At 39.5% G+C, this 27,963-nt stretch overlaps 1 protein-coding gene across 4 annotated transcripts in view; it reads right to left on the bottom strand.

Moving 5' to 3' along the window:
• Positions 1-27,089, bottom strand: part of MTDH (metadherin) — a 64,943-nt gene extending 37,854 nt beyond the window's left edge. For 3 of the 4 annotated variants that reach the window (XM_033125884.1, XM_033125886.1, XM_033125887.1), the window contains exons 1-2: positions 26,387-26,792; positions 9,547-9,648 (exon numbers count right to left, since the gene is read on the bottom strand). In XM_033125884.1, the coding sequence (XP_032981775.1) occupies positions 9,547-9,648; positions 26,387-26,767 (483 nt within the window). In that variant the 5' untranslated portion in view covers positions 26,768-26,792. Of the gene's footprint in view, positions 1-9,546; positions 9,649-26,386 lie in introns of all 4 variants that reach the window. The other variant, XM_033125885.1, reaches the window with a different exon arrangement.
• Between the last annotated feature and the right edge of the window lie 874 nt (positions 27,090-27,963).

Below are 27,963 nucleotides of genomic sequence, written 5' to 3'. Positions count from 1 at the left end.
AACACTGGGTTTTTAGTAAAAGAGAAATGTGTGGCTCACTTTTAAAGCTGTACACTAATCCACCTTCTAACCAAATAATACCATAACTACCTTATAACCAAATAAATAACCAAATATTTAGGCTGGCCCGGTGGCTCAGGTGGTTGGAGTGCCGTGCTCCTAAGGCTGAGGTTGCCGGTTCGATTCCCACATGGGCCAGTGAGCTGCACCCTCTACAACTAAGACTGTGAACAGCAGCTCTCCCTGGAGGCTGGGCTACGGTGAGCAGCGGGAGGTTGCCGTGTGCTGCTGTGTACTGCTGTGGGCTACTGTGTGCTGCCATGAGTGGCCTGTGGCCAGCAGCCATCGTGAGCGGCTGACAAATGACTGGCGACCAACTGCCTCATCCAGGGATGCACAAGGCTCCTAATACCAACGTGGGCCAGGGAGCTGTGTCCTACACAACTAGACTGAGAAACAGCGGCTTGAACCAGAATGGGCGGGGGGGAGAGGGGGGGAGGGGAAGAAAGGGGGAAAAACATACACCAAATATTTATAAAAGTATTTTGCCAAAATGTAATCAATGAATCTTCTCATACTTTTCTAGAAATAATGTAGTGAATGAATTTCATGCATGGTGCTTGCTATCTCTATAACCTTATCTCCATACCCTCCATTTTTTTTCTTGGTTTAATTCCAGTCCAGTCCAAGCAGCCCTTCCTCAGTGGTTTTTATTCAGTTTTTCACACAAAATTTTTTAATTAAATAAGTGATCTAATGTTGAGAATGTATCTCTGTATATCTCATTTTCGCTCACCAAAGTAGTTCATTACGCATTTCATTATTGAAACAGAATCTAGCAAGTAATGTTAGAAATATCTGTACTTTCTCCCAATTTTTTTTTAAACTTTTATTTATTTTTAAGTGTGTTTTTCCAGGACTCATCAGCTCCAAGTCAAGTAGTTGTTTCAATCTAGTTGTGGAGGGAACAACTCACAGTGGCCTCACGTGGGGATCAAACTGGCAACCCTGTTGTTAAGAGCAGTGTGCTCTAACCAACTGAACTAACCAGCCACGCCCTGTACTTTCTCTCAATTTGCAACTTACTCTGCTATACTAATGTACTCAAATCATTAGCAATGTTTTTATGCTGCACCCAACAGTATATGCCGGTGAAGGAACGTGTTTTGGTTGACTGCAATATTGTTTTTTGCTAATTCTACCATGGCAGAAAGAACAAGTATTTCCCCATGGCATGTCTTTCCCTTTAAGCAAGAACCTCAAGAGAAGGTTCTAAATATTTATAATTACATTTAATAAAATTCTGTCATATTGAGTACTGCATAAGTAAACATCTCTGAAAAACTGCAGAGGTCAGTCTTCACATTCTGAGTGCTTAGATATCCTGCTAATTTGGGATAGTTTCAGAATATCTTTAGCTAAAATCTCAAGGCACAGTATGTATGGGCAAGGTTTCTTACCAAAGTAGAAATACATTCCTACTTCAAAAATCTTCCTTAATTTCAATTTTGGGGGACCAAATCATCTTAACCTCATGATGATGTGGCTGATAAAGTGCTTAGTAGGAATACTAGTGTCTACTCTTTTTCCTGTTGTTTACTTGCATTATTATCATCTGCAACCTGCAGCTTCCTAGCAGTCTGTTTACTAAGTTTAGTTTAAACTGAGTAATAGAATCAATTAACCCATGGAATTGAGCACACATATGTTGCAATCTGTCAACTATGCTATGTAAGCAAAGAACCAGTGGGAATACTTTTTCAATTGTAACTCCCCATCCTTCTCAGGATTCCTCCTATACAGTGTTTCACTACTACCTCTTCTAACATCCCAAATGAGGGTTCCAATGACTAGCCACATAGAAAATATGAATAAAGCTTAATTTTTTAAATAAAACACTAGGTATAAATAGGAAGTCTAATATTTTCTTCCTTCATCCCAATGGATATTCTTGTATACTCCACACTGAAAACTGGTCATAAAAACACGTGCTGAAGTAGTTCTAGGACTAAAAATAATTTGCTCTCAAATTCAAAGAACTTAAAATATCAAAAAATGATGAGTTGGTTATCAAATAACACACACAAAAACAACTTCCCAATTAAGCTCACCCTTTAATTTCTTAACATGAATGAATATTCCTAAGATTAGACAACACTCAAAAAATAAGTGACATCACTTATTAGAGTGGCAAAAGGTGTATGTTGGCAGAAAAAGTAGATCTACTCAAATGGCTAACTGCTCTTTTAGAAGATTTTGCCATTTTAAAGAATTGCAAAATATAAAGAAAGGCAGGGAAGTCCCAATTCATGCTGAAAAGATCAACTTAGGGAGTACAACCTAGTATTTGTTTAGCATCAAAACTATCATAAAAGGATACTGTGCAAATACTTTATTTTGCAATTAGCTAGTTATAAACAAGCTTAAGGAGCCAGTTTCTGAATGTAATCCTTATTCAATCTATTTTTTATTCTGGAAAGTACTGGTCCTTAAAATTTTGGTGAACTGACATCTGCAATATTTATTGTTCTATAACCATCAAGAGTCTCTGCTGATAATGTCAGGAGTGGTAAAAGAAATGAAGCATGAAAAAGAGGAATGGTGAGTATTTTCTAAAGGTTAGAAGTGGATATTATGATGCTCTAGTCTGCAGACTAGTGGCTGGTGTATAAGTTTTTTCACTAACTCATGGCAAAAACTGTTCTATTTTTTGTTCTTTCTACTTCCATTGTTAAAATTCCACCACTCCCCTTTTTTTTGGTAATGGTTGATTTCTAAAATGTACTTGACAAAATTAAAAATTGTTAGTCAGTAAAATAAATTTGAAAACTTTGCAACTGCCACTTGAAAAGTCTGAAAATCATTGCTTTAGGATCAATTTCATCCACTTTCTATCTCAACAAATATGGCAAGCCCTATTTTACACTGCCCCACATTTTGGCACTATTTATTTTTCCCACTTGTCTCAAATATACAGATGAGTTGGGCATGGTTAAATGGCAAAGGATGGTGGGTGGTCCAAGGGGCACACTAATTACTTTTCTCTACTTTGTCTATATCAGCAGTTCTTAATCTTAGTAACCTGGGACACAATGTCAGGATGAGATTAATTATGAAAAGTATCACAAATCTTTTTAAAAGTAGAGAAGTCTGCAACCAATTTCCCTGTTTGGGGAGGGGCAGGGTATAATTTAAACCATAGTCAAGATTATTCCACTCACTAGTACTGTGATACATTTCCTGAATGGAAGGAAGGAGTAGTTACAGGTACAGGGAAGGGCCCACAGCTTTCATTTTACCTGTTTCTTCTTACCCTGGTATTTATTTTCTTTCACAGCACTTATCACCAACTGACGTTAGAGAATATATTTGCTTGTTTTTAGTTGTTTTCCCCCACTAAAATTCATGAGAACAGTGACTCTTTTCAACCATTTTACCCTGTTTTATCAACGGTTGTATTCTTAGTGCTTAGAATAGTACCTGGCGCACAGAAACATTCAATTAATATTTGGTTACTCAACGAAAGAGTGTAAAACGAACTGCATTACATATAGCCCTGTCTGTCCAACTCTCACTGTCTGCCCAAATAAAACCTCTGAGCTATTATATTTGTATGCTTGTCCCATCATCCAAGCCATTCAGTTGTTTAAATATGTTTGGTGTGAGCTCATAAACGATGGTACACTGCACAAGCAGCATGCTATCAACTCACAATCTTAAAAAGTTTATAAGAAATCTTTCTTAAGAACTCCTTTTACTATCTAACCCTGAATTCTTTCCCAGGTATGGTTCTCACATTTCCAAAAGCCTAATAAATTAATTCCACTTAGAGAACCCATTCGCACCTCAATCTTGGCATCTTTAAAACCAAGTTCACCATTTCACTGCATTTCGATCCCCTCTTGCCACTTCCTGCCTGGTACAACCATAGTATCATGGAAAAATGATGGTCTAGGGCAGAAGTCCTGGTTCTGGTCTCAGTTCTGCTATTTGTTAGGAGTTTAGACAGGAAAGTCTAGAGGCAGAAAAGAGCTCTCCTTAGTAAGATATGCCTTCTTTCATATAAACTACTTTGTTTACCTTAAACGGGACCTTGAAAACTAATTCCTTGGGGAACCTAAGAAATGACGAAGCTATAGACCCTGTGGCACAAAGGAATCTGTCACGAGTTAAAGACCTAGAGAATCAGACCATATCAAAGCACTACAGATAATGAAACATTTTAATGAATCTGAAGGATTATATTAGGAGTAGTGCAAAAGCAACCAGACAATAAGTAAATGAGTATGTATGGCTGTGTTCCAACAAAACTTTAAAAAATAGGCAGAGACATAGAATGGCCAGCAGATCATGGTTTGCCAATCCCTGGATTTAAAACTATAGTTTCTGAATATATTATTGGAGGTAAAACACAAGTACATGTAAGTTCATTGGGCATGCAGGGAGGGATTCTCTTTTTTCTAAGAGGTGCTATAGCATATGCTTGTTTAAAATCTATGCTGCCTCCGAATAATTTTGTCTTTGGTCTTTTAAACACTGAGCATCCTAGAGCAATAGTTCTCAAACTTCTTGGCTAAATATATGGTGATAGAAGAAGAACTGACTCTGGGTGGTGAACACACAATGTGATATATAGATGATATATTACAGAATTGTACACCTGAAACCTGTGTAACTTTATTAACCGTTGTCACCCCAATAAACTTCAATTAAAGAAAAATAAAAACTTCTCGGCCATAGGATACTCTTTTAGACTCAAGATGTTATTGAGGGTGTCAAAGTGCCTTTGTTTATGTGGGTTATACATATCGATATCTACCATGTTATAAATTTAAACTAAGAAACTCTTAGATATGTATTAATTTATTTCAAAATAATGATAACTAATAACATATTGTATAATTATAACTATATAAATAATTGTATTTTCAAAAACGAAAAACATTTTAGTGAGAAGAGTGGTATGTTTTATTATATTTGCAAATACCTTTGATGTGTGGCTTCGTAACAGCTGGAGTCGCATATTTGCTTTTGCATTCAATTTACTGATATGTTATTTGATTGAAGCACATGAAGAAAATCTGGCTACTACATATACAAAGATATGTAATTGGAAAAGGGAGGAATAGTTTTTTTAGATAATTGTAATATTATTTGATATTACACCAAAGATTAGTAGTTGCCAGGGGCTGGGGCTAAGGGGAGGAGAGGGGAAAATGGGGAGTGACTGCTGATTTTCTGGGCAAGATTTCTTTCTGGGAAGAGGACACTGTTCCAAAATTATATTGTGGTGATAGGTGTACAACTCTGTAGAGACACTAAAACTGCACATTTAAAAGAAGTGAATTTTATTACCATAAAATATCTCAAAATAAAGCTGTTTAAAAAAAAGAAAGAAAACCAATTGTGTCTGGAGCTTGAGAGGACAAGAGTTAGGAAAAGAGAGTGCGGTACAAGCAGGACCTTTAGATTATGGTCAAGATTGTGGAGTAAAAAAGCAGAAGTCAGGAAGGGCTTTAGGTTGAGGAAGGAAAAAAATATTACACCAAAACCTGTGAGTTGATAGTTTCTTAAAAATTGTTGCAATATGGAATCTGAAACTGCATCTATGAACTTTCCATATTCTACTACATTAAAATCCACTGGTCTATCTTGCACTTTGAATGACTCTTTTACACTTGCCTGATTTTGTAACATGCAAGCATTGGTCAATTGGAAAATACTGGTTCATTGAGTTATATACATCTTCCAAAATGTTATAACATTCCATTATATATGATATTTTAAAAATATCACATCTGTTAATATCACAACTGATCTCATCAGAAATTCTGTAAGTAATGGGATGTTGTCAAGCCCATGGTAGTGAAATACAAATTTTCCAAATTTTGAATTTTCAATTGGCAACAAATCATTTTATCATTTGCAACAAATACCATCAGTCATTTTTCTTGAAGTGACAGGATCATCTTGATTATTTTTGAGAAAATGTCTGCAAATACCCAAATATAAATAACCATGGCCTGTCTCCCAGTTGTTCTTTTAAGTAAAAATGAAGTAACATAAAAATAAGTGGCTAGTCCAGCTTGCAACTAAATTGCAAAAGGGTTTTTCCTTAAGACAACCATTGTTCTTCAGTATGCAGCATACTTTATGCGTACTTCCCATTTCATCATACAAAATAATTAAACAGCATGTATTCAAAGGTCAAGATTTAATAAACTTAATTATTTTTACTGCTTCATCAAAGACACTCTAAGTGAAACTAGCAGGGTTTTTTATTTGTTTGTTTGTTTTTAATGGGTGCATTGCAGTAAAGAATAACATCACTAGTAGTTTGGTGTCACAACCTTGATTTGTGCTGAGTCAGCAGTTTTACCCACCAGTGCTTTTGCATCATAAGCGCAAATATCAACACAGTGAAAAGGGTAAATAATGTTTTAGTTATTATAAAAATAGTTTTGTTTTCTGGGACCACTTCTTAGGGGTTCACTTTTAGAACTGCTGCCTCAGGGAAAGTGAGAGAGCATTACTTACTAGCTATGTTATCTTGGGCAATTCACTAAACTCTCTTCAATGAGCTGTAAAAAAAAAAAAAAAAAAAATAGTACCCTCCCCCCGAGTTATTAACCAGGGGGTTAAGAGATGTGAAAGTATTTTGTACACTGTGTAACATCATAAAAACATAAGAGCTTATTAATACATATAATGAATGATACCAATATTTCAGCAGACACAACTGACATCCTCTTGAACAATCTGATGATGACCAAATTTTATACATTTTTGTTTCTGTTGTTTCTAGCAAGCTTTACATTTTTATCTCAATTCAGACCCTTACAATCATAGATGCAAGACTGATGTGTCAATCATAAATATTGTGCCATGTTTTACATCCTGATACATCCAATTTATCTATATCTCCACCCCACCGTGACCAGTTAAACTTGTCTAGGGCTTTTCCTTGAGCATGTGTGAATATGTTGTTTTGTTTCAGCTGAATAATGTCTTATTGTGTTCATTTGTTTCCCTCCCCTGGAAAAATCGGTCTCCTCCCTTCTACTTACTAAAATACCCCCCGCCCCCGTAAGAGTCCAATTAAGTCCGTCTTCTGGTTACCCACACAGGAAGATCTAACTACTCTGAACACCTGACATTCAATGCCTCATGTCACCTGGTATCTCTCTTGCCCTTGCCTTTCATTAACTAGACTGTAATCTCTCTGAGGGTAAGTATATCTTACATTTCTCTTTATTACCTTCAGCATCTAACAGTACAATGCGTTCAGCCTGGCTCATGGTCGGTCCTTTGTATACTCTACTAGAGACTAACATCAATGAAGCAACCACCTTCACATCCAAATAAAGCCCTTCCTAGACCCAAGATTTGTAACTCTTGTCATATACAGTTTTTAGACAAAGTTTTATCTATGAGCCTTATTCAAGCCTCATAGGGCAAGGTATTCACTATCACAGCTTCGAGTGAATTATTGCAGTTACTGAACGGGCAAAATCAAACAGGCAACAAACCAAAGGTAGAAGCTTTGCACTGAAAAAGCAACAGCAACTGAAAGAAGGAGGCAAGTGATTAAAAAGCACATGGGGCTTTGGCATCAGAATGAGCAGGGTTCAAACGCTAGTTCAGAAACTGGTGAAATCAAAATCTTTCTATACCTCCGAGCCTTCATCTGTAAAATGGGGCAATTACTACCTGCCTGGCAGTTTTTGAAAGGATCAGAAATAATACAGAGAAGTAAAACGGACAGACTTTGAAGTCAGATGGGTCTGGGTTAGAACTGACTATACTTTTAGCAGTTTAGGTAACTTAAACCTTAGGTTTCTTATTTGTAAGATCGGTATAATGCCACCCCCTCAGCACTCTTGTGAGGATAAAGTAACGTATATGAATATTCTATAATGTCTTAAAGGCATACCCAGTAAATGCTCAATAAGTTGTCTCTACTAGGTACCATGTTTTCGGAAAATAAGACCTAGCTGGGCAATCAGCTCTAATGCGTCTTTTGGACCAAAAATTAATATAAGACCTGGTCTTATTTTACTGTAAGATCGGGTCCTACATAATATAATAATATAAGACCGGGTATAATATAATGTAATATAATATCTGGTCTTATATTAATTTTTGCTCCGAAAGACACATTAGAGCTGATTGTCTGGCTAGGTCTTATTTTTGGGGAAAAACGGTACATGTAAATATGTTCATACATATATACATATCTCACCTTGCACAATGCTTGCCATATTATAGATGGCACTTAATAAATGTCTATTATTATAATTATTTCCTATCATAAGAAATTTCAGAATAATTATAAATTTCAAACTGTGGTTTTACATCCTGATATACCCAACCTATTTATGATTAATCAATCAGAGATAAATAGTAGTTCATTAATCATTTCAACTACAAATTTTACAGAATAATCCAGGGAGTGGAAGCAAGTGTAAGTATAAAATGTTCACTAGTAGAAAGTCCAGAAACAAGCAGACACTAGATGTGAGAAGTATAGATATATATTAAGCATATAAACTATTCACGGTATAAATTCACAATCCTTAAATTGTATGCTTATGTGTTAATACAACTCATTTACTATTTATTTTTCTGCTAAAGACAAAGTCAGACATAAATGTCTTTCCCACAACTATCCTTCATATTAAGCCATCCTACCATCTGGCAACCATCTGGTAGCTGTCTTAGCCCTAGAGCAATTTCACTGGAGGGAGAATTGATCTCACCAGTCCTTCTGGATATTTTGAAATTGCAAGCATTAAGAAACTGGAGCAACCGTTTCATACCACTATTCTATGGCGCTGGAGCTGCTGCACCCTGGTTCCTAGAAACCACTTACCTATCTGTGGTGGTTTTTTATTTGTTTATTTTTCCTGAAAAATACATGCACAGGATTAAAAAAGGAGGGTGAGGGAGTATTTAGTGTACCAAAAGGAATTAAATGAAAAGTCTCTCTCTTCCATAGCAGGTAGAAACACTGTTAACAGTTTGTTATACATTTTGCCTACTTTACAGATTAAGTCAAATAAAAATTGGTCAGTTCTAACATTGGCAACTGGAAAATGAATAAAATCCCATGTCAGACTGGCTTATTTGAAAACTCACAAGTGCATATCCATCCAAACTTCAATAATGATCTGAGTATAGAATATTCTCCTTTGTTAAAAAAAGTCAAACTATGTCTAATAAGTAGACAATTATGTCTCCATCACAAAAGAAATCTATTTTAACATTTAATACCATAGGACAATTTTGCTAAGCTTTTAAAGTCAGAAATGTACTACTATTAACAAAGGTGATACAACTGTTTTCAAATACTAGGAGGTATGTTACATATCTGGAACCTTCACCACCCATCCATCCACTACAGTAACTGTGGATTTTCAATTTTTCTTAAATGATGAGCTGCGGGGCCTGGGGGGTGGGGAGGGAGGGAGAATATGTACAATTCTGTGAAATAGCATCATTTTTATATGCCATTCTCTTAACAGTTTTATATGCTCCCAAACTTACCTTTTCATTTTTCTTATCTGTCTCTAATGGCTGCTTTGCTGTTACACTTCGAGGAGTTCGGACAACTTCCTCTTCAGCCACTTCAACAGTCCGCCCATTTGGCTGCATAGGCAACAAAAAAGAATCTTGTCATCAAACTGCTTGGCAGATCCAAGCAAAGATCTGCACTCAGGAAACAGAATATACTACAATCAAATTCTAACCCCGATCCAAATTAAAAAGATTTTTGTACAGCCATTTTATCTAATACTTGATGGACTATTTATTGTCCTACTGTGTTTTATAACATAATAAGAAATTTATAAACAAAATTCTGTACCACAAATGAATTTCCTGATCTCACCCTGGTATCAGTTCCTCAAACACAAAATAATGGAATAGAAGCAGGAAAAAGGAGAACTAAACTGTATTTGCACTGTGACCACCAATTAACTGTGTACTCTCAGAATACTTCACTATCTTTGAGTTTTATTTCTACATCTATAAAATGATAGGTATGATCTATTCAAGTGGGTAAACTTTTTCAGTAAAGAACCAAATAGAGCCATAGATGATACAAACAAATGAGTGTGGCTGTGTCCCAATAAAACTTTATTTACAAACACAGGCGGAGGGCCAGATTTTACCTATGGACCACAGTTTGTTTGCCTCTGTATCAATCTCTAATGTCCCCGGTATTTCTATAACTTAATGACTCTACTGTTGTAGGATTAAAAAGCTTTATGAACCCACTGCCACAGCTTTAAAAGGCTAAGCGTTCTTAACATTCCTAAAACAAAATGATAGCACTTAAAGATGTTCATAAGTAGAATTAAGTCTGTGAATCCTAAATTTGTCTTTTAATCATAATCATTAGTTTTGAGGATTTATTTTCTTTTTAAATAAGCATTTCCGAACCCTATCACCAGAAATGTATTTAGATTCAGGAGTTTGAAAAATGGGGCCCAGTACCTGTACTCTTTTTTTTAAATAATTTTTTATTTTTCAATTTCAGTTGATACACAATATTATATTAGTTTCAGGTGTACAACATAGTGGTTAGACATTTATAAAATTTACAAAGTGATCACCCCAATATAGTAGTACCCATCTAATACCATACATAATTACTACAATATTATTTACTATATTCCTTCTGTTATACTTTACATCCCAATGACTACTTTGTATCTACCAATTTGAGCTTCTTAATCCCTTCCCCTTTTTCACCTATCCCCCAACCACCTTCCCATCTGGCAACTATGAAAATGTTCTCTGTATCGATGAGTTTATTTAATTTATTTTGTACTTTAGTTTCCACATATAAGTGAAATCACATGGCATTTGTCTTTCTCTGACTTGGTTCACTTAGCACAATACCCTCTAGGCCCATCTGTGTTGTTGCAGATGGCAAGATTTCATTCTTTTTTATGGCTGAGTAATATTCCACTGTATATATGTACCACCTTTTCTCCATCCATTCATCCATTGATGGACACCCAGGTTGCCTCCTCATCTTGGCCATTGTAAATAATGCTGCACGGAACATATGAATGGATGCACATTCCCTTGTAAGTAGTGTTTTGGGTTTCCTTGGATAAATACACAGAAGAAGGATTACTGGGTTCTTCTTTGTTTTAAAGTCTATTTTGTCTGGTATAAATATTGCTACCCTAGTTTTTCTCCCCCCATTTCTGTTTTCATGAAATATCTTTTTCCATCCATTTACTTTCAATCTGCGTGTCTTTCAATCTAAAGTGAGTTTCTTTTAGGCAGCATATGTAAGGGTCTTGTTTCCTTATCCATTCAGCTACCCTATGTCTTTTGATGGGAGCATTTAATCCATTTACATTTAAATAATTATTGATAGATATGTAGTTATTGCCATTTTATTATTCATAGTTTTGATCTTTTTTTTTTTCCCCATCTTAAAGAAGTCCCTCTAACATTTTTGGTAATACTGGTTTGGTGGTGATGAACTTCTTAGCTTTTTCTTGTCTGGGAAGCTCTTTATCTGTCCTTTGATTTTAAATGATAGCTTTGCTGGGTAGAGTGATCTTAGTTGTAGGTTCTTGCTTTTCATCACTTTGAATATTTCCTGCTAGTCACTTCTGGCCTGAAAGTTTCAGTCTTATGAGAACTCCCTTGTGAGTAATTGCTTTTAAGATTCTCTCTGAGGGCTGGCCCGGTGGCTCAGGCGGTTAGAGCTCCGTACTCCTAACTCCGAAGGCTGCCGGTTCGATTCCCACATGGGCCAGTGGGCTCTCAACCAGAAGGCTGCCAGTTCAACTCCTCGAGTCCCGCAAGGGATGGTGGGCTCTGACCCCTGCAACTAAGATTGAACATGGCACCTTGAGCTGAGCTGCCTCCCCGATGGCTCAGTTGGTTGGAGCGCGGGCTCTCAACCACAAGGTTGCCGGTTCAATTCCTTGAGTCCCGCAAGGGATGGTGGGCAGCACCCCCTGCAACTAAGATTGAACACGGCACCTTGAGCTGAGCTGCCGCTGACTCCTGGATGGCTCAGTTGGTTGGAGCGCGTCCTCTCAACCACAAGGTTGCTGGTTCGACTCCCGCAAGGGATGGTGGGCTGTGCCCCCTGCAACTAGAAACGGCAACTGGACCTGGAGCTGAGCTGCGTCCTGCACAACTAAGACTGAAAGGACAACTTGACTTGGAAAAAAGGCCTGGAAGTACACACTGTTACCCAATAAAGTCCTGTTCCCCTTCCCTAATAAAAATCTTTAAAAAAAAAAAAAAAAAAAAAAAAGATTCTCTCTGTTGGGTCGGCCCAGCGCGGTGGCTCAGGCGGTTGGAGCTCCGTGCTCCTAATGCCGAGGGCTGCTGGTTCAATTCCCACATGGGCCAGTGTCCTCTCAATCACAAGGTTGCCGGTTCGACTCCTGCAGGGGATCGTGGTCTGTGCCCCATGCAACTAACAACGGCGACTGTACCTGGAGCTGGGCTGCGCCTTCCACAGCTAAGATTGAAGGGACAATAACTTCACTTGGAAAAAGCCCTGGAAATATACACTGTTCCCCAATAAAGTCCTGTTCCCCTTCCCTACTTAAAAAATCTTTTTTTTTTTTTAAAGAAATATTAAAAAAAAAGATTCTGTCTTTAACTTTTGGCATTTTAATTATTCTGTGTCTTGGTGTGGGCCTCTTTGGGTACATCTTATTTGGGACATTCTGTGCTTCCTGGGCTTGTATGTCTATTTCCTTTCCCAAGTTAAGGAAGTTTTCCATTATTATTTCTTCAAATATGTTTTCAATTCCTTGCTCTCTTTTCTGGTACCCCTATGATACAAATGTTGGTATGCTTGATGTTGTCCCAGAGGCCCCTTAAACTATCCTCATTTCCTTGGGTTCTTTTTTTCTTTTTACTGTTCTGATTGTTCTCTCCTACCTTATATTCTAAATCGTTGATTCAATCCTCTGCTTTATCTAATGTTCTGTTGATTCCCTGTAATGTATTCTTCATTTCACTTATTGTATTCTTTATTTCTGGCTAATTCTTTTTATTTTTCTTATCTCTTTGTTGAAGTTCTCACAGAAGTCATTGAGCATCCTTATAACCAGAGTTTTGAACTCTGCATCTGGTAGATACTTGTCTCCATTTTGTTTATTTCTTTTTCTGGAGCTTTGTTGTTATTTCACCTGGGGCATACTTCTTTATCTCCCCATTGTGGCTCCCTCCCTGTGTTTGTTTCTATATATTAGGTAGGGCTGCTATGCCTCCCAGTTTTAGTAGAGTAGCCTCATGTAGTTGGTGTCCTATGGGGTCCAGTGGCGCAGTCTCCCTGGTCACCTGGCCAGGTTCCAGGTGTGTCCTTATGCAGGTTGTATGTGCCCTCCTGTTGTAGTTGAGCATCTATTGCTGTTGGCATGTCAGTGGGTGGGACTGACCCTCAGGCTTATTGGTTGTGAGGACTGGCTGTGACTATAATGGAGGAGGTTTTGTGCAGGGGCTGACCCTATGGAGAAGGATTCACTTAAGCAGGACTCTGGTGCCTGCCCAGTTTTTCCTTTGGATGTGTCTTTTGTAGAGGTGGTTGGGCGGTGCTCTGGTGTGGTCTGAAGCTGGCCACCAGGTGTTTTGGAACTGGGGCTTCTTGGGAGGGGCTCTGTTGCAGGCCAAGTTCAGCCACTGCCTGTGCCTTGCCCAGGACCACTTGGTATGAGCTACAAAGTGATCTGCAAATGGTTGCCTCTTGTGCTGGGCTTGGAGGTGCCTGGGAGAGGCTAAGCTGTGAATTGAGGCTGGCTGCTGCTAGTGCTGCACTAGGGCCTGCTCAGCAAGAGGTACGGGGCACACTGAGGCTACATGCTGCTTGTTTGGGGATTGTGAACCTTTGAGAGATTTTAGGAACGTCTTCACCATGAGCCAAGACAGGCCATTTGTATGGAAAAGCCACGGGAAGCGGCTTGTGGAGGGTGGGTGGGGTGGTCCACAAGTTGGGTTGGGTGGGACCTGAGAGAATCATCAGTGCAGGATGAATGATGTCATTTTGATTGATAAAACACTCAGATATGGTGGCCACCTGTGTCTGTACACTGTAAGGGGGAGGGCTCAGCAAGGAGAAATGGATTCTGTCAGCACTTCTGTCTGGGAGAAAACTGCCCCTTCAGCCCACACTCCAAAGCCAGACAACTCAGTTCTTTCCCGTTTCCCTTATGTCCCTGGTGCCTTCTGAGTTGTGCCCCCAGCATGCAGCTCAGAGGGAGCAAGTCTGTCATTGACTAAGTCCATGCACTGGCCCTTTAAGATGATCACCTGAGATTCCAGCAGCCCTCTTTCCAAGTGGCTTCTTGTGTATGTCCTTAGTTATGGGACTTCTGTTCAGCTAGACTTCAGGTGATTCTCTATGATGGTTGTTCTGCAGTTTAGTTGTAATTTTAATGTAGTCGTGAGAGAACGCAAGCATAATGTTTACCTACTCTGCCATCTTGACCAGAACTCTTTGGACTTGAATTTTTAAATCTTTTCTTTGAAGTCTCTTCCGATCAATACACTAGGTCCTGAAACTAAGAAGCCCAGCCTGTGGTGCTGCACAACTCCAGTGGAGTCTGTATCCCCACCTGATTTCCCAGGTATCTGTATTGTAACCTCTTTTCTGGATCCTATTGTTTCACTTGCCTATTCTCATATTCAACACAGTAAGTTAGTAAATCAATATACTAGTTTCAATTGCTTTACTTCCAGTTCTTGCAGAATAGACTTACATCAGAGCTATACAAAAAAACGTGAAAATTCAAAGTTTCTATAATGTGACTACCAGCATTTGTTCAATATTATCAGGGATATGCATTAATACTCTAAAACCCAACTTGTAGGCTTCCCAAAGATTCATGGCAGAAAAATCAAAAGGCTGTCTTTTAGCTGATTAAATTCCTAATTAATCCAAATTTAATCTGCCAGGTATCGAGCAACTTGTTCAAGTTGGACAGCTAATGCCAAAACTAGGTCTTCTCACTCTTGATTTAGTTTTCTTTCTTCTGTCCTGCTTTGCCACTTTAATGCTGCCTCTTCTAACCTCTGAGTGTATGTATGGGGGTGGGGGCAGTGCACAGAGAAAGGTAAGAAAGTCCAGAAAACAGTTTGGAATTAGAGCCATATCCACCTCCGGGATCTAAAACTTTGTTTAATTCAATATCACCATCTTGTCAATCCTCAGGCTATTTCTTAGTTCATACTATCCTCTCTAGCCAAATTTACTTTTTCTGATTTCCTTTGGTCAGCCTCGCCTTTCTATGTAAGTCTTACCAACTCAGGATCTTGAAGCTCCAATTCGTTTCCCATCTCTAACTGGCAGCTCAGAAGGTTTACATTTTCAAAAACTTCATTTAATTAATCCCTTTTGGAAACTCTCCACCATAGTCACTTATATAGCACCCCCATTTTACTCATGTAAATGACTACATTGAGTCATTTAAATTTATTTACTAACTGATAAAAGATGAGAAATTAACTGGTTGAAAACTATCTTAAAAACCAACTAAATCAATCCAATTCCTTTGAGACCAACTGCAAACACTGTTGATACAGCCTCCCAAATGAAAGATGAAAGTCTTTCCTTTTTTTTTTTTTTTGGGGAATATTGGGGAACAGTGTGTTTCTCCAGGGCCCATCAGCTCCAACTCACTGTCCTTCAATCTAGTTGTGGAGGGCGCAGCTCAGCTCCAAGTTCAGTCACCGTTTTCAATCTTTACTTGCAGGGGGCGCAGCCCACCATCCAATACAGAAATTGAATTGGCATCCTTGTTGAGAGCTCCGTGCTCTAACCAACTGAGCCATCTGGCCGCCCCCACAATCTTTCCTTTTAAGCAATATAAAATCTGAAGTCCTCAATCAGTGAGCAGCAGTGGGATCAAAGGCTCTGAAATGATCAGCAAGCCAAAGGTGGTCCCATGCTCCAACCTGTGCCAACTTTACTTCCTTTTCCACAACATCAATTTATGTAAAGGCTTTAACTGTACCTGTTCTCTCTGGTCTATGCAGATTTCTCAATTTTTCACTAACTCTTGGGCTTTAGATAGCTCTCATAACTACTGGGATTCCGTAAGTCATCAACAACTCCCCACAAATCCCAACCTGATACCACGAAAACAAAAAGCCTCCTATCCCAAGAGAGTAAAGTCAACAGAATTCTTGGGTAGCAGGAAAAATGATACACTATGGTGGTTGTACCTCTCTTACCCATCAGCAACTTACTAGTTGGTCAAGAAGGCCGTGTCCTGGAAAATTATTAATCACATTTAAATTAGCAAATCCCTAAATGAAAGCATATTATGTAGATCTGCTCACGTGAAAAGCAACTAATTGAAAACCAATATTTCAAAGCCAATGTGGTGACTACCAATCTGGGTTTTATATGACAGTATTATTTTCTGATCATGGAGCCTACATGGGCCTCTTATTGTACCAGTTTAAAATTCTCTGGAAGACCTTGAGGTGCTTCCCTCCAGGGCCAACCAAAGTTAATTTCACATATAGCATACAATCTATATTTTAAATTAGACAACCCTAGAATGTCCTTCAAATTTGGTGAAAATCAACCAGTAACAGAAAAATGATATAATCATTTCTTATATGGATAAATTCCTTGTAGGCAATACCATGTCTGCATTATTATTATTATTATGATGATAATACTGTCCCCCAACACCCATCTCAGATCCTTTTTAAAATGTATTCACAAAAGAACATTGTGTGTGTGTGTGTGTGTGTGTGTGTGTTGGGAGGGGTAGTGATAAGCCAGAATGCAGACACGTGGCTGACAATCAGGAAATTAAAACGGAGTAGGGGTCCACGTACTGTGTTTCCCTGAAAATTAGACCTAGCCAGACAATCAGCTATAATGCATCTTTTGGAGCAAAAATTAATATAAGACCCAGTCTTATTTTACTATAAGACCTGGTATAATATAATATAAAATATGATATGATGTGATATAACATAACATAACACTGGGACTTATATTAATTTTTGCTCTAAAAGACACATTAGAGCTGATTATCTAGCTAGGTCTTATTTTCGGGGTAACACGGTAGTAGGAGAGCAGGGTCTTATTAAAGAACTCCTGATTTCAAGGAAATAAAACTCTTCATGTGAGTCAATCTTCAATTTATTAATTCGATACAATTCCACAAACATTTGTTAAGAACATAAGTACCAGGCACTGGGCTAGGGACCTCAGGAACAAGGACATATGAAAGAAATTTGCCCTCTAAGCGTTTTAAAGTTCAGAATAATTTAAGCTTAATAATAGACTTTTACTTCATTTAAGTAGCCTTTAGATATTTACTAAATTGATTCTAAACTGTAAAAGAATCTATATCTAAGGTAAGCACATATAAAGTTTAACATTTGACATCTAAAGTGAAACTATTTAGGGGCTGGCCCGGTGACTCAGGCGGTTAGAGCCATGCTCCTAACTCCGAAGGCTGCCGGTTCGATTCCCACATGGGCCAGTGGGCTCTCAACCACAAGGTTGCCAGTTCAATTCCTCGAGGCCCGCAAGGGATGGTGGGCTGTGCCCCCTGCAACTAAGATTGAACACGGCACCTTGAGCTGAGCTGCCTCCCGGATGGCTCAGTTGGTTGGAGCGCGTCCTCTCAACTACAAGGTTGCCGGTTGGACTCCCTCAAGAGATGGTGGGCTGCGCCCCCTGCAACTAGAAAACGGCAACTGGACCTGGAGCTGAGCTGCGCCCTCCACAACTAAGACTGAAAGGACAACAACTTGTTCCCCAATAAAGTCCTGTTCCCTTCCCCCTCCCCCGCCCCCAAGAAAGAAACTATTTAAATTTTATTTTTAGCCACAAAACGTAAAAACCATGACTTCAAATTACTTGGAAACTTCTTAAGTTTAGAAAGTAGAAGGACAGTCTACCAACTACCAAAAAAGAGGAATAAGAAAAGACCATGGACTTTGGAGTAGCACAAACCTGAGATTAAGGCCAACTTCTATATTTAATCACGCAACTTTAAGCATTTTCCTTGACTTAACTATTAATTTCATCATTTGTAAATATACAAAGGAAAATATGTACTTATATAGGTTTCTTGTTAAAATTATAGTAAATGAGAGAACATGTGAAAACATACTTCATTTGCTCAAGAAACAGTTTCTTCCCTTCAATATCCTTTCCTCTCCAAAGCTATGATAGCCCATATCCTCACTGTCATGTTCCAGCATTCAGGTTATTTTTCATATTACCAAGCTCAAAATAAATGTTACGTTCTGATGATCAAGAGGGTTGAAAACAGTACATGTATCCGTCAGGCCCAATGCTCCAGACACCAATTCTTTGGGGAAGTTAACAGAAAACAAATGACAAGTAATTATAGCCTCTCAGAGGCTAGAAATAATCTAGGCTTGCGCTAGAGACAGTAATATAATGTTATCTTTCTTACTAAAAAACAGCTTGTAGTTTCATCATTTTCTTTAAAAATCACTTAATATTCATTTGTGTTCATTCATGAACACAGTGGAGTAACATGTAGAAAGAACCTTTAATACCTTGAAACAAGGACAAGTAAGGTACAATCCCTGCCCTCAAGAAGCTTAGAACATAGCAAAGGAAGAAGACAGCTATACAATAGTACATAGCACTTACTAAATTACAAGACAAAAGTTATACCTCTTCTCCCCACACTATCCCCTAAAGGGGAGTATGGGTTTTGAAGGTAAGTTGTGACCAGGGATGAATTCTCAAATGTGAGTCATCCTGGACAAGTTACTACTTCACAAGAGCCTCAATTTCCTTAGCTACAAGTTATACAGAACATATAGGAAGTGTAGTATACATGTTACGTCCATCTAAAAAAAGACAAAAGGCAAGCAAGATATAGAAATTCAAGAGGCGTCATCTTTAGTAGATAGATTAGACTATCAGACAGCCTTACAATAACTAATAATTTTCAAGAATTTGCCATGTGCCAGGAACCTTGCCAAATGCTTTATATGCATTATCTCATTTAATGGACAAGAACCAGTTGGTCAGTTTCTTAGTTTCAGTTGTGAAGAGTTCTCATACAAATTCAAGATAGCACAATTTCTCATCATTTATTTGAAAGCACAAACTGTGTTTTTTCTTCTCTACCAAATATGCACATATTACATAAACTAAACATACACATAAACAATAGATTCAGTCACATAGTAACTTACACAGCATTTTTAAATTCAACACCAAATTAAACTCTAAATAACTGAGAGAACAATCTTACACATATGATCTATAATTCAAAACCTTGCTATATATCCTTAGATATCTCCTTTAGTGGTAAAGATCCTTGTGCTTTCTAAACACCTAGCCAAAAACTCAACTCTCTTCAGGGATTTCCAAACTACTTGATGCTGACTGCACCAGGGATGCTCAGGGCTACTTTTAGAGGATAGAGAGCACATGCAATACCCGCCACATGGCCAATTTATGCTCAAGGTGATATTTGAAAAACTAAATACAACATGGTTTTCAAGGTTTTACATCTGATGGGCACTGAGGTAAGGACTACAGGTGATACAGCAGGCACATATCCATGTACCTCTTTCTTAGGTCCTGATGGATGCTTTCTGGTATACTGGCATTCTATGGGACAGTTTGAAAACTACTAGCATAGTTGGAGAGAAAACACAGTAAAATTTGAAACTGGTCAAATAACACCAATTCCTCATTTAGATCTCTTGATTTATTTCGAATAATAATAATAATTTAAAAATACTTTCAAGGCTTTCACAACCTCAAGAAATAGTACATTAATCAATAATGTCGAAGCACAACAAAAACAAATGTTCAGAGGGTTTATTGCTACTCTTGGTATCTAAGACTAGTGCAACTATTAAAGGTATTCTGTGTCAGAAAAACTCTGTCAGAACCCTTTCAGAATAAAATGACAAGATGAAAAAATCCTGTCATATAACCAAACAAATGGAGCCAATTCTGGAGCTTTTGTAAAAGTCATTATAATTTTTAGCAGAAACTTCTGATTCTAAAAGTAAAATTTAAAAACAACAAAGAAAGTTGTAACTCACTGGGAAAAGTGGATTTGCTCTCTGAATACAATGTCATATCCTGGAACATGCTACTGAAACCAGAGAGGTACAGTGGAAATAACACTAGAAATCAGAAATTAGATTTCTGGAGTCTTTGAAACTTTTTTGCTCTATGACCTTGAATAAATCACTTACTCTCTATGAATCTCAAGATTTCTTTTCTGTAAAAGCAGGATTATTTGTTTTACTCAGGATTTTTTAATCAAATGATTACCCTTCTAAGACTTGAAACTAAGGGAGTTACTGACTTAGACTTAAAGGTAAAAAGAAAACCCTGTGGGTGGCAAGTGATATATTAGGTTAGTGCAAAAGTAATTGCGGATTTTGCAATTATTTTTCACCTTTTAAACCGCAACTACTTTTGCACCAACCTAATAATTTACCTTTACTAATAGCTGGGATAATATGACAAAACTATTAGCTAAGAATAAAAGACGTAATTCTATTGGCAACATCTTAAAAGACAAATTTATTTAGCCCAATATGACATGGAATTGAACTGTGAGATGTCATTTTAGCTACTTTGTCCACCATTTAGTTCAACAAATAATTATCAAAGGCCCTTATATGCCAGGCATTGTTTGCCACTGTATGTAAAGGCTTACAATCTAGTGGAGGGAAAAGACTCCAGAAAAGTAAATGGATAAATAAATAAATAATTTACAAACTGTGGTAACTACAGTAAAGGAAACACACAAGAAGTTGAGACAGAAAATAGAAGAGGATACATATTTCAAATTGGATGATCAGGAAAAGATTTTTCTGGGAAGGTGAGATCTAAAGGCTGATTAGATCAGTGAGGACGAGATTGTTCCAGAAGTGTTAATAATAGCTCATGTAAAGGCACTGGGTTGTGAAAGTGTTTGAAGAACTGAAAAAAAGTCACTATAGTTGGAGGCAACAAATGAGAGGAAACCAACTCAAAATAAGCTTAGAAAGAAAAGCAGGTGCTGGGCCATATAGGAAAGAAGTCTAAATCTAAATTCAAAAGTTACTGAAGTGTGGGTTTTAGACAAGATGGTGATTCATTTATTTAAAAGACTTTCTTATTAGGGTTTTGAGAAAGGATTGGAGACAGTCAACAGAAGACACTGCTGTACAAGTGAACCAAAGTGATAGTATAGAGTAGTCAGATTGAATATATATATATTTTGGGATGAAATTGATGGTACTTGCTGATGGATTATATATGAGGTGAAGAAGATAGGAGGTGAGGAAAAGGGAAGAATCAAGAACGATTCTTAGATTTTTGGCTTGAATAACTGAATCGGCAGCAGTCATTTACCATTTATGGAAATGGGGAAGACTGGGAGAAGACAGGGAATTGAGTTCTATTTTAGAGATGTTCAAGTTTGAGCCAAATGTCAGATTTCCAGTTGGAGAAATCAAGCATACACCTACTACAAATGAGGCTTGGAGATGAGAGGAATGGTCTGGTTACAGATACACACTAATAACACACAGTTGACCCCCATTATTTGGGGATTCCATATTGGTGATTTTGCCTACTTACTAAAATTTTTCTTCCCCCTCCCCCTTCTTTCACCTCCCTCCCCATCCGGTTCAAGCCGTTGTTTCTCAGTCTAGTTGTGTAGGACACAGCTCCCTGGCCCACGTTGGTATTAGGAGCCTTGCGCTCCCCCCAGCTGAGGCAGTCGGTCGCCGATCAGCCGCTCACAGCAGCTCACAGCAGCTCTTGCCAGCTGCCGGCCACTCACGCTGGTCACCGGCCGCTCATGGCAGCACACAGCAGCACATGGCAATCTCTGGCTGCTCATTGGAGCCCAGCTCCAGGGAGAGCCATTGTTCACAATCTTAGCTTTAGAGGGCGCAGCTCACTGGCACATGTAGGCATCGAACCGGCGACCTCGGCGTTAGCAGCACAGCGCTCCAACTACCGGAGCCACTGGGCCTGCCCTAAAATTTATTTCTAACCCCAAAATCAATACTTGAGGTGCTTTCCTGATCACGTGCAGACATGTAGAACTTCAAAAAAAATCTGAGTTGCCCTCCAGGCATGTTCTTAGGGAACGCTTTGACTTCTTGTTTTAGCTCCCATAGAAATATAAAATAAACACAGAAAAAAGACTAATTTTAGCTGGAGAGCTAGGAAAGACTTTATAGTAGAGGTAGCAACGTAGCTGGGCCTTGAAGGATAGGTAGAAATCAGCAGAGATTATAGAAAGAAGGACCTTTTAATAGAAAAAAATATATGAATAGAGCAACAGAAGTCTGGCTAAGGGTAATGTCTTAAGGGTAATGGTAAGAGATAAACCTAAGATGAAGTAAAATCGTGAAGAGGCTTGAATGCTATGTCATAGATTAGATTTTATTTAATAGGTGACAGGGAAACTACCGAAGATGTAAACATGAAAGTCACATGATTACAGATTTAACTGGCATGAGTGGGTAAAAAGGATTGGCAACAAAGAGATTAGAAGCAGGAAAACCAGTTAGGATGCTGTACGAATAGCCAAAGCAAAAGGTAATAAAGCCCAAAAGTAGGGCAGTAGCAGTGAAACTGGAACAGAAGTAATGACTACAAGGCACTGCATACTATTAGAATGGCTGTAGAAAGACGGACCTTACAAAATTTTAGCCAGATGAGGCAAACACAGGCATTTTCCACTATAAAAATAAAAAGGTGGCTCATATGGCTGTTTACCAGAAAAGAAGAATAGGAATAAGTTGTAGAAATATTTTGATGGAACATCTTACCATATTATGCATTTGATATTTATTGAGCACTGTGCAAGGTTATATGGAAGCAAACAAGACAAAACACTACTCCTTCATTCTCTGAGCTTACAGATATAGACAACAGCATTATGGCAAATCTTTATGATAATTTCCACATTAATAGAAAAATAACTTGTTTACTAAAATGAATTTTCTTTGAAATTGATCCTGGTTATGTGCTTCCCGTTGAAATTCAAAGCAACAATTGTTCAAGACCAGTTATTGGAGATCTCATATTCATCTAAATCATTGCTCAGGTGAAGTCAAGTGAAAAATATTTAGTGAGAGCTATTTAATGTGCACATTGAATGAGGTGTCATGGAAAATGCATGCAAGATAACAATGATTTCCCGAAATGCCAAGAACTAAGATCAGTGAAAAGTGCTACCCTCTTCACTTTAATAGGGGAACAAACTGCAATTCATGCCCTTAAAAGACCTATGGCAAGACATTATTTGAAGATAAAAACCAAAGTAATATAAGAATTTCAAAAAACGTTTATGAATAGGTTTTAAAAAGTCAAACACCACCCACTCTAAAAACAAAAACAAGCTACAAGAAGCAAATTTTGAAAATTCGTGTTGCGAAATTTGGAATGATTTAAATAATGAAATAAAAGAAAAAAACTGTAGTAGTTTACATCACTGAATTCACTTGAATAAGTATATCTTAAAATGTTTATTAGAATGTAGTAATTAAGGGATGGATTAAAAGATTAAACGTGATTCTACTTTGAAATCTCTTATACTATGGTTCTTATGGCTCTGTTCCAGGAAGTGGTTTTCAAACAGGCAAGGATTTACCAAAGGAGCTTGTTAAAAATGCAGATTCCCTAGGCTGTTAAGAGATTTTGAATTTATAAGATCTGTGGAGGGGCTCAGGAATCTAAAAATTTTAAGAAGCATTCAAAGCAACTCTACTGCAACTAGTCAGAGATAACACTTTGAGGAATCCAGCAGTGTTTTAACTCAACGAAGATCTTCAATTTATAAACAAGATAAGCTAAACAGAACAAAGTAAAAGCCTTACTCAAGTTTAGAGTTCCCCATTCTTGTTAGGCTGACAGTTAAGTTTCTTTCCCTGGGCCTTTGCCGTTTCTTCAGCCTCACCCACTATCTTGCTCTGACTCATTTCCAAAGCCAAATTTTGTGATTAAGTCTTTCACTGCCATACTTGCCCACTGTTAATTTCTGTGAGTATATCTTTTTTCCACAACTGGAGTAAAAAGCTCCCTGGGGAGAAACTGAGCTTTTACTTTTGTATTTCCTTCATAGTGAGACATATGAATACTGAATTTCTTTTCACTGCCTTCAATTTGGAAGCTGTATCTTGCTTTTCTGCAAGTAAATACTTAACACAGTGCAAAGCATATGAGTACTAAAAAAGGGCAGCTTATACTTCTTAGCCCTATAAAGCAGTGCTTTTTTAACTGTGGGTCATGCCTCACAGGCAAATGTGAAACCAATTTAGTTACAAATATCATTAAAGAAAAACAGAATAGTTTTATATGTGTGAGGGGGTACTGTAATGTAAAATGTATTTCTTACTGTAGGTTGCAGTCAAGAAAAATTTGAAAGCCACAATTTTGTAAATGTCGATAAACTTGAACATATCTTTACCATTAGGTAGGCAAAGATATTTTCTCACACAATTAACATCAACTATTAGTTTTGTTCCCATTCTCCACTCCCCAAAGCTAATAAAAGATTTGTTTATTCATTCTCCCCTTCCTTCACTCAAATGAAAAGGAGAAGGGATAAGTCCAACGTCTGATGAGCCTTTTCACAGTACAAGTTTCATCGGAGTCTGTGTTCTTCAGATGAGTCATCTGCGTGCTATGATGCACTTTGGATGGGTTTTTGGAGCTCAAGTCTATCTGAAATTTTAGAAGTCTCAGACAGGGCTTTGAAATTTTCACAACTTGCTTCATCCACACAGGGCTTAGGCTTATGAATATATGTGGTTTTTTTCAAGATCACCTTTCCTCATCTTGGAGCCACGTTCTCTACCTTCATTGTAACATTACTTTCTGGTAATCCTTAATGCTCTCTACAAATGTAATTATATATGTTCCAAATCAGTACTGTTTTCTGTTAATTTAAAGGTAGTGTTCATAATGACAAAGTTGTACCCTTTTCTGGGTTTGTATGTATCTTGCACCTTCAGCAGGCAAAATGTGAATACTTACCTAGGCCTAATAATGCACTGTGACCTGTCAAGTCTCTAACATAGCCTTATTCTTTGTACTCTTACCAACAAAACTTTCATTACTTTAGTTTGAACTCAAATCCTACTTCCTCCGATAACTTTCCTAAATCCCTCTGATGGAACAGTCTCCCATCCTCCAAACCTCATCAACATTGCTCAGACTTCTACAGCACCTATCAGTCTATGCAATATTGTAACTATTTACGAATCTGTCTCCTACACTAGTCTCCATGATTGACCCTAACTCCTATATGTCTACCTCCCACTGTCCACCAAACAGCAGAGTGAATTTCGCACAGTAGGGTCTTGGTTACGTTTACTTTACTGCACTGAAAAGGTGAAGACCTTAATTAAGTGGATATAAAAATAGGTTACGGTTTCTAGTTCTACACACCATTCACACTCTGTTTGCTCAACTGTAAAGTATTTTTAAAAATAAATAAAACCATGAAAGATATAATGTAAGAACCCTGGGGAAATGGCAATAAAGAATGCAGAAATAAAATACGAGGCAAGATAAAACGGATGTGATGCTCCCTGTATTTCCACACGTGGTCTGGTAAATCGGTGCATAAATCCCTCACCCTGCACCATTCTGCCCTGTCATCCATCCCCTTTTATTCTATTTCGAAACCTCACACACCCCTTTGCTGAACTTGCCTTAGCTCTCTCATAGGTCCATGTACCCCCCAAAGTATATTAGGTAACCGACTCTGTCTTGCATTGCTCCTGTTCCGGTCTCCACTGGCCACATTCACAGAAATAAGAGTGGGCAACCATTTCCCTTTAACAGTCCCAACTAAAATGGAAGCGCGTCTAGACCTGGGTACCTTTAATCCTCTGTAAGCCCCAGAGTTTTTAGGTCACCGCGTTTCCTCCAGTGGCTACCGTCTCAATCAATGTGTGACTTGAACTAGACATCTGTCTTCCAGGCGCAGTCTTTCCATAACTTCCCAACACCATCGTAAGGTCCCATTACACACGCACCCTACTTCGTAGGCCTCAAGGAGAGTTGGTAGTATGTTATTCCGGCCGGTCAAGTTCCTGAAAATGGCTTGACCTCTGGGCGCTTTTATTTAAACATACCCCAGAACGACCATCTAACTTCCTTCCTTGAAACTGGTCCTACACTTCCCCACCCGTCCTACACTGCCCGAGTTCCCACCATTCTCCCAAGTAACTTGTCCAACCGATCACTTCCTCCATCTGGGGAGTTCTGCGTCCGGGCTCTCGACTAACCTCACTCTTTTCCTTTTCCATTCCCGGATGGAGGGGATGGGGCTCGGCCTCCCACTCGCTCGAGGGTCTCCACGCCGGCCCCTCGCCCCTACTCTATCGTCGCTCCTCCCCTACTCACTTTGGGCTTCTCGGTCAATTTCTTGCGGTTCTTCTTTTTCTGCTCCTCGCTCCTGATAGTCTTCAGCAGGACCAGGTCATCAGCGGCCGGGGCCGGCGCGGCCGCCGCCTCCTCCCGCTTGCGGGGCGGGCTCCTCCGCTTCTTGCGGGCGCCGGCGCAAGCCGCGGCCCAGCCGTATCCCAGCAGGAAGAGCAGCAGCAGCCCGAGCGCGCCCGTGCCTACCAGGATCACCCAGCCTGGGTACCGTTTTGGTTCCAGCCCCAGGTCGAGGCCCAGCTCGGTGCGCAGAAAGCCTAGGCCAACCGAAAGCATTTCCCGCAGCCTGGCCGAGCCCTCCTCGGCCTGCTGGGCCAGCTCGTCCGGCCAGCTCCGTGCAGCCATCTTCCCTCCCGTCAGAGGGAGCGCAGGATGACGCTGGGGCGCAGAGACGCCGTGGAAGAGTCAAAGGAAGCAAGGAGGGGCCGGGCCGACTGCCTCAGGCCGAGCGCATCGCGGCCGCCCCTCGCGCCGGAGCCGGGGATCGGCCGCTGCCGCAGCCAGGAGGAGAGGGGGCTCGCAGTTCCCCCTTGTCAGGCTCACTCGGCCGCCGCCAGGAGGAAGGGGGGGGCGGCGGGAGGAAGTGTCTCCAGTGGCGGCCGCTAAGCGGCGTCTCGGCGCCAGTGCCAGGCCCCGCTGTCTTCCCCCGGCGGAACAATGGCGGCTTCGGCCAGGATCCAAGAGGCGCGCAGGGTAGACCAGGGAGGGCCGCAGGTCACGCGGGAACCGGAGGGCGGGGCGGGGTGTCACGTGGGCGCGGCCCGGGCGAGGTGGGAGCCGTTGGGGCCCGGGCGCGGTTGTCGTGGTTGGCGGTGACTCTTTCGGGCCTGGTGGAGGATCCGTGCCTGGGGATCGGTGACTGGACGGGAGACTGGGAGGGGTTAACTGGAGGAAGCCTCCGCGGGGTAGCTGGTAGCCCTAAACTTGGCGACGTGGCACTTTGAATGAGTCCAGGGGAGGGGCTCACGAGGAAGCCGGTGGTGAGGGAAGAGCGGGGAGGAGGGTGAAGAGCGAGGAACCGGGTCACGGGGTCTAGGTTAAAGTCTTCCTAGTACAACTAGGTTTTCTTCATTCTATTTTTGGGAGTCGTGTTGGAGTAGAAGCGGCTTTTTTCCCTGGGTCGCCGATCGACTGGATACTTTAAGAATGGGCTCAACTGAGTCTGAGGCTGGGCATTCTTCTTACATGGTCTAGGTGTAATTCATAAAATGGGTATACTTCTATTCAGGGCCAACTAACGCAGATTGAGTGTCTTACCATTCACCTGCCTGGCTAGGGCCAGGTCCTGTCGTACTGTTCCTGCACTCTTGCTTGCTCTCGCTGTTACTCCTCAGAATTCAAAAATGGGAAAGTCCGTAGGCGGCATTATTTTCCTAATTTGTAGCTTTAATAAGAAATAACAAGAGCACATTAGATTGTATCTACATGTAGAAGTAGCTTCCTCGTTGCACTTTGAGCTTCTATATAAGACCACAAAAGGAGTTTTAAAAAATTCTATTTTTATATGCTGTGTTGACCATCTCTGTGTTGACCACCTCCTT

The sequence above is a fragment of the Rhinolophus ferrumequinum genome, chromosome 14 (genome assembly GCF_004115265.2).
Source record: "Rhinolophus ferrumequinum isolate MPI-CBG mRhiFer1 chromosome 14, mRhiFer1_v1.p, whole genome shotgun sequence".
Classification (NCBI taxonomy): Eukaryota; Metazoa; Chordata; class Mammalia; order Chiroptera; family Rhinolophidae; genus Rhinolophus; species Rhinolophus ferrumequinum.
Note: the sequence above shows the minus strand (reverse complement) of the source record. Positions and strands in the feature narration are given on the sequence as shown.